Source organism: Crocodylus porosus, unplaced genomic scaffold (assembly GCF_001723895.1).
Source record: "Crocodylus porosus isolate Cpor-Errol unplaced genomic scaffold, CroPor_comp1, whole genome shotgun sequence".
In the NCBI taxonomy this organism is placed as follows: domain Eukaryota; kingdom Metazoa; phylum Chordata; order Crocodylia; family Crocodylidae; genus Crocodylus; species Crocodylus porosus.
In genome coordinates, this window is record NW_017728915.1 from 33943781 (window position 1) to 33950860 (window position 7080).

Sequence of the window (7080 nt, forward strand, 5' to 3'; positions counted from 1 at the left end):
GGCATGTGTTGGGGAAAACACCAGCTTTTGTGAGAGGGCGGCACTGTCCTCCTTTCCTATTAAAGGAAATGCAAACAGCTTCTCAACGGCCCAGTTGCTTTGTCACTGCAGAGCACTGTCCTTCAGGCTGGGTCTCCCGTCGCTTTGGCCGTTGTTGTCGTGTGTTGTTTGTCCTTTGTTTTCAGTGGAAGTGGTACGGGATAGTGCAGTGCACGCAGCCTGCTTCTGTCCCTGGAGCCTTTGACCCTCCACTGGGCTTGTGTTTGGTTGATAAAGAGCCCCAAACCCTCCTGCCCACTTGTACTAGATGCCCCATCGCAAACATGGGAACGCACAGAAGTGATTCTCACCGAACACTAGCCTCTAACAGGGAACAGACAAAACCCCTCATTTATGCCTGGGGAAAAACAGCTTTTCCCTCTGATGAAGTCCAATGGTTTGATGCCACTAATATCCTTAAATGGTTTACGGGGAGTGGGGTGGGGGGGTGATAGCACAATGTAATTATTTTGGGTAGAAAGCAGGGCAGGGTGGCACCCTCAAGACTAACTGGTTCAGAGAGGCATGAGCTTCATAGGCAGCCTGCTTTGTCAGATGCTGTGCATTAGTTTAGGTGTGCATTCACCCTGGTTTACACCCAGCTTTTGTGCTGACCAGGATTTTGCTGCGGGGTGTGATTTCTTCCCCTTCCCCCACTAAAATAGTTAAACCAGTGTAGACACACAGAGATACCTCTTGCTATGATAGGTTATTGCTCATCTTTTACAGCATCCAGACAAGGGGGTCTGTACTGACTGATTTAACCTTACAGAATTTGTACCACTTTTTGCGTAATTTTTTTTTGGAATCGAAAAAAAAAGGGCTGTCCTCATTCAGCCAAGAATGCCAAAATCTCCAGTTCCCAAACACAGTTTGATTCCTGCTGCAGTCAACCCCCTTCATGCTGGGATTTTTTTTTGGAAATGCTACCAAGCAGCTGCTTTGCTTGCTTTCCTCCCTTCTCTCTGTGTTCAGCTTGGGCTTTGTGTATCTCCAGATTATAAAACAGAGAGGCTATTTACAGAGTTTTTATAAGGCACACTGCCCTTCAGCTGTAGACATAACACTGTTGTTCCCCAAATCCTGAATGTTCAACTGTCAGTATTGCTTTGCCTATTAAATTGAAAACTAAACTTTTCAAAATCAAAGGGATTATGTGATGTGGAGGTTGGTGGCGGCAGGGCTGGACTCCACGACCCAGAATGCTCTTTCCAGTCTGACGCTTCTAAAAGTGCTGTTATCAATGCAGTTGCAAGGTCCATAATAATAAATTGCTTTGTTTCCAATACAGAACCAAAGCTTTTCTCCGGTCACAGAGGGTATTAAGGGAAATTCTTCTTATTTCCAAGTTTCTAGGCGTGTATTTTGAGCAAAGAAACACAGAAATAATGACGGTACCTGAGGGATTACTAGTGGCGTTAACTATTCAGCAATGCTGAGACCTTCAGTTGTGGAGAAAATCATTGCCTTTATTTATTAATGCACATTTTAATCAGCTCGTTCATTTTAAATAAGCATGTTTTACCGTTAGAAAAAGCCTACAAACCAGTGCTTCAGACGGAGTACTTGGCTACAGTAATGGTTACAAATTAGCTCGCTGTAGAAGTGTTTCAGAAATGACACTGCAGACACAATATATTTAAAACATACGAGCACGTGGAAAATTTCTGTCCGTTTAGGTTTATTTCAGTATTTTTTCCATTAGAATCATTATGCTTTTTGTTTTTAACAGTAAATCCATCGAGTCAACTTCTACCTTGAGGTAACTTCTCTGAATACAATGTTAGGCATGAGTTTGGTTTCTGAATGACATGGCTGCTGCACCAGTGACGGATGCCTTGCAAACCTCCTTTCTATTAAATTGGTAGAACTGGAAGGTGAGCTGTAAGGATGAGAATTAAAGGATTTCAGGAACAACTGCATGCTCGCTCTCTGGTTATCACCAGTTTGTCTGATTACGACATGATCAAAACTAGCTGATGCAGTTTAAACTCCTGAGCCGGAACTAGAAACCAATGTGTGGCTCCCATTGCTGATTGCATACTCAGGTAATGCTCCGTCAGGGTGACCATTTCAAACTCATGAAAGGACTGTCTTATCAGAGTACTTGTGATAGTACAAGCGATCAAGGTAGTCTCTGTCGCACTGACTCCAGATGAACATTGGCTCTTGTTTAACAAAAGTTACTAGCAAGTAAGGTTTAAGCAGTTAGGCTTGTCCTTTGTGGATGTTAATGGAAACCCCCCCTGGGTGAACAGGAACTCAAGTGGATTTGCCAGCCCACAGGTATGAGGCCATTTTATAAAAACTTCTTATCTCCGTACTGTAGACCACAGTTTGGCTGGCCAGTTCTGTGGCTGGGAATGGACAGTGAATGAACCTGGTTTTCGAAATACGCTTGCTTTTGAGCAAGGTAGAGCATTCTCTTCTGGGCCACGAGCCACGTATTTGTTAAGGAAGAATCAATAGCAGGGGTCACGGGTATAATCCGGGCAGTGTGAAAAGGGTAAGCCTGTTCCATAATTTGCAGCATGCTGCTGTAACTGCAAACAACATGCCATTAGCAATCATATTGATCTTTCTCCTGTCTGTGATTACCTGCTAAAGGGAAGTGCTGCTCTCATCTGAAAAGGGGCTCTCTAGAAAAGTAGCATCAGCAGTTCTGTTCCCCCAGGGTATTCAGAGCCACTGTTGTTTACCCAGGTGACACAGTTAGAGCTGTTGTGCTTTTACGCACCAGTTTCTCCAGAGCTCAGACGAGGTGAACACAACCCTATCCCCCATACACATCACCAACAAGATGCTTATTAATCTGGATCAATTGTGCCTCTGCGAGCCTGCAGAAAACAACAGGATGTGGATGTCAGCAGTGGCATGCCTGAAATGGAGGGGGGGAACAAAGATGTGTCTGTGTTGGCCTAAAGGATCCCTAGTGTTTGTGGTGATCAGTTAGAAGCAAAGACGCTGGGCTCAAACCCAAAGCAAGAATGCAGGCTGCTCGCTTTCTCACACCTCGCAGACAATGGAAGTCAACCAAACACCACAGAACTGGGAACTGTGTTACTTTTCAGAGTACAGCCTCACTTTGCCCTACAGATGACTATTAGTATGACGACTAAGTATAGTCACTTGTCTGGTAATGTTGTTGATCCATTTAATCTGAACAGTGCCGTAGCTGGACAGAGTGTGTTCTGTATCCATATGGCCACCCCCCAAAAGTGCTGGGATATAGCACTGTGTTGTTCTGGAATGCAAAAATAATAGATTTAAGATTTGAAAAAGACAGTTATTTCACTGCTGGTAATAATGGGATTTCTTCAGAGAGAGCAGGCGAGGTCTGGTTGCATCTCAATTCTCACGTACTGTGCATGTATTATCACTCGAAAATAGATGTAACAGGCTCAGTACGTTGTGTCTTTCACACTGACATTGCGATTGCCGTTGGAAGCCAGGAGAGCACCAATGCAGCCAGCAGCAAGACCAAGCCTCCGTCCCTAATGAGATCTTTTACCGTATAGTTTCTAAGCTTCCTCCCGTGTCCCCGTGACTTGAACCATTCGACCACTTCATTTAGACTGAACTGCTCGGGTGCGTACCCTAGCTCCTTCCTGGCCTTCTCCATGCTAAAATAATGTGTGATGCCTGTTTTGTAAACCTCGGCGCGAGTGAGGAGAGGTTGAAAATTATATAAAGGGCCAACCAGGGTGTGAACCATTTCAGTTATGAATGCAAAGAAATACACGAGGGTGAGAGGAAGGCGAAGGGTTGGGAATCTGTAACCCAAGCCTTCAGCTAGAGGTCGGAAAAATTCGAAGTTGTTTACTGGCCTGCCATCTGAGATGAAGTAGGCTTGGCCAGCAGCTCTGTGCTGGTTGGTGGCTTTGAGTGCCTCAGAGGCCAGGATATGAGCCTGAACTAAATTATCTACATGCACGAATTCTACTAAACTGTGGGGATCCCCATACAGGAATTTAAAGAATCCCCTTTCAAGGTAGCTAACTATTCTTGGGAGATGCCTTTGTTCCCCAGGCCCATAGATGCCTGCTGGTCGAAGAGCACAGGTCCTTAACACTCCTTTGCCTTCTCCGAGCTCAGTGCCGTTTGCCTCCAGCACTTTCATCTCTGCTAGTGACTTGGTCCGGGAGTAGTGATCAGGATGGAGGTGAACAGGGAAATAAGGCAGAGATTCATCCCCATTTTTGATAACCTGGCCTCCGAACACGACATTGTACGTGCTTGTATAGACCAGTCTCGACACGCCTGCTTTCCTGCAAGCCTGGATGACATTTTCTGTTCCTCTCACGTTCACGTCTTCTATAAGTTTTCGGTTCAGTTGCTCCCTGCCAGACATTCCATAGGAAGCAATATGGAACACGCAGATAACATCGCGCAGGGCTTTTTCCACTTCAGAGAGATGGCAGACATCCCCCTCTACGAACTTTACTCCCTCTGGTACAGCCTGGATCAGCTTCCCGACATCAAACAGAATCACGCTGACTCCCTTTTTGCATAGGGCACAACCTAAACTGAAGCATGACAGATGCCATATGTTAGTGCTATATGTAGCATAACGATGCATAAAAGCATTTCACCTTGGGCTGAGAGAGACTCCTTAACCATTTCAGTGCTGCCTTTTGCTTGTCGGTGTTTTCAAAGAATCTGTGTACCCATTAAGGGGTCTGAAACGAACTGTCTGCTTCTACTTGCAAGATTCGGCAAAAGCTCACAGCGGAATTTGATGCAAAGCAGAAATATGGTAATTTTTTCTGTTTGCGACAAGCGCTGTTTCCATAACCCTTAGAAAGCAAATCCAAACCAAGCCCTTGGAGAGGGGATAAAAGATTTTCCCACTAAAGCGTAGTTGTGGTGTCAAAGAGTGTCTGTAAAAATGACATCTTGTCATGCAACAGATTTGTTCCTGTGTGAATCTGAAGTCATACTTAATTTTTGTAATGGCTAAAATAAATGTTTACAACTGTTTAGTCCTCTGAAACCTGCAGAACCAGCTGTGGAAGGGTACGATGGATTTGATTCCAATTTGTGCACACGGAAGGCCCCAGTCCTACCACACTTAGGTGTGTGCTTAACCTTATGGACCAAAGTCGTCCCCCAGCTCTCCAATCTTCCATAACGTTAAATGTGCAAATAAATGTTTGCAAGATTGCAGCCTATGCACGGAGGGAGGAGCAGTTTGCGTGGAGCTGTTGGTAGGATGAATTCTCATTTAAGGGTTGCACAAAGTTAATGGAAGGCATAACATGGCTTGCAGAAACTTTTGAGGCAGAAAAATCACTACTTGGCTGAGGGTCCAGGCCAGGCACTTAAAAGAAAAACACTCAGCTGGGAATAACTAAATGCAGAACTCTGCAATTCCATTTTAACCAACCGATTTCTGAGAAGCAAAGCTGTTCCGCCAAGTATTTGCAGCTACAGTTATTTTAAAGCAAAGTTAAAATTGTAGGCACTAACCGGAAACCAAAGTAACCACCTCCTCCAGTAATAAGGACAGCTTCCTTGGTGATATTTTCTGGGTCCATCCTTTTTTTCCTTTGGCACTATTTTCTTTTAAAAGCAAACTGACCTATAAAATAAAATTCATTGCAAAAACTGCATATCAAAATCGATACGGATGTTTAATACCTCCATATATTTAGCCATTTGAGAGACCATTTGTGTTTCAATTTTGGCAGACAAACCGCACTGTCTGTTAAGTAGGACTCGATCCTGTCCAAATAGTCTTATAAAGGCAATATGGGGGCGAACAAAAAAGGCTACTGTTGCAAAATAAAGGCAGTTGGTAATGTGGCTCAAGATGCAAGAGAGTTATTGATCTTCATTCATTGCATCATATTCTGCTGATAGGAGTATGGGTAATAAGAATTCAGAACAAAATTAGGTGGCATTACAGAAGACATGACTTTATAGAGTGAATTAACTAGGTGGGTATAATTTAACCGCATCAAATACCCATGTATCCACTTGCAGAGCAGTCAGTGCGTGGTAACAAAGCACCTCATATTTACACAGATCAGTGTGCGTGTCTGTGCGTGTGTGTATGTTCATCTAGAAACTACACCAAGTGTGATCCAACTTTTGTAAGTATTTATGCCTCACTCAAATCTTTATCTATGCACGCGGATATGTCTCTGGCATCCTCCCCTAGAAATATTCCCTAACGCCCAAAAATTGAGAAGATGGAGGAAAAGAAAAATCCTCAAGCCTGGTAACGAGTAGATTTAATCATCACGTGGAGCTGGGCCTGTTTTCATGGCTCTCTACCAGTCTACACACGTCTGGGCCGGCTTTTTTTTTTTTGCTCAAACACAACTTTCCCAACAGAAGCATCTCCAGCTGGATAACCCTCCAGACGCGCTCCCTGCGAAAGCTGGGAGCGACTCAACCTTTACTGGATGTTTGTCAATCCTAATAGGTAGGGACCGACTGAAGTTGGGCTGAAACAAAGGGTTTTTTCTGTGGCCCCGCAGAGCCGATTTTGTAGCGACCCCATCCCTGCTGCTGATTGGTGGGGGCGCCTTCACTGTTTGTATAACTACCTTTTTTTTTTTTTTTGATTTTGCGGGAAATCGCAACCCATGCCGGCTCTCCCAGCAAACACGGACAGTGCGGTGTCGCACGAAACCACCAGCCCTGCTAGTAACCTGTTTCCCTAAATAGCAGGGTGCGATTGTGTGCTGGGGCTGCCCCAAAGCAGCTCGTCGAGGGCGCTGGCGGGCTCAGGGCGCGGTGGTCAGGACGTTGCTCTCCACGGAGGGGGCGCTCCTCGTTAAGCCGTGCCTGCAAAGGGTTGAACCGGCGGGGCTTGTTAAGGCCGGGGCAGCCCCATGTGCTGGGCATAGTGGATAGGGCCAAAAGCAGAGCAGGGAACAGGGCAGGGAGCAGAAAGCAGAGCAACGGATCAGGGAGGAAGTGCAGGACAGAGCAAGGAATAGGGCAGGGAGCAGAAAGCAGAGCAACAGATCAGGGAGGAAGTGCAGGACAGAGCAGGGCACAGAAGCAGAGCAACAGATCAGGGAAGGAGTG

The 7080-nt window shown here is 45.4% G+C and overlaps 1 protein-coding gene across 2 annotated transcripts in view; it reads right to left on the reverse strand.

Annotated features, from left to right (window-relative positions):
• Positions 1-1486: 1486 nt before the first annotated feature.
• The window catches only part of SDR42E1 (short chain dehydrogenase/reductase family 42E, member 1), a 5946-nt gene continuing 352 nt past the window's right edge, over positions 1487-7080 (reverse strand). The window contains exons 2-3 of one of the 2 annotated variants that reach the window (XM_019535939.1): positions 5509-5620; positions 1487-4565 (exon numbers count right to left, since the gene is read on the reverse strand). In XM_019535939.1, coding sequence (XP_019391484.1) covers positions 3458-4565; positions 5509-5576 — 1176 coding nt within the window. In that variant the 5' untranslated portion in view covers positions 5577-5620 and the 3' untranslated portion in view covers positions 1487-3457. Of the gene's footprint in view, positions 4566-5508; positions 6542-7080 lie in introns of those variants that run through there. The other variant, XM_019535937.1, reaches the window with a different exon arrangement.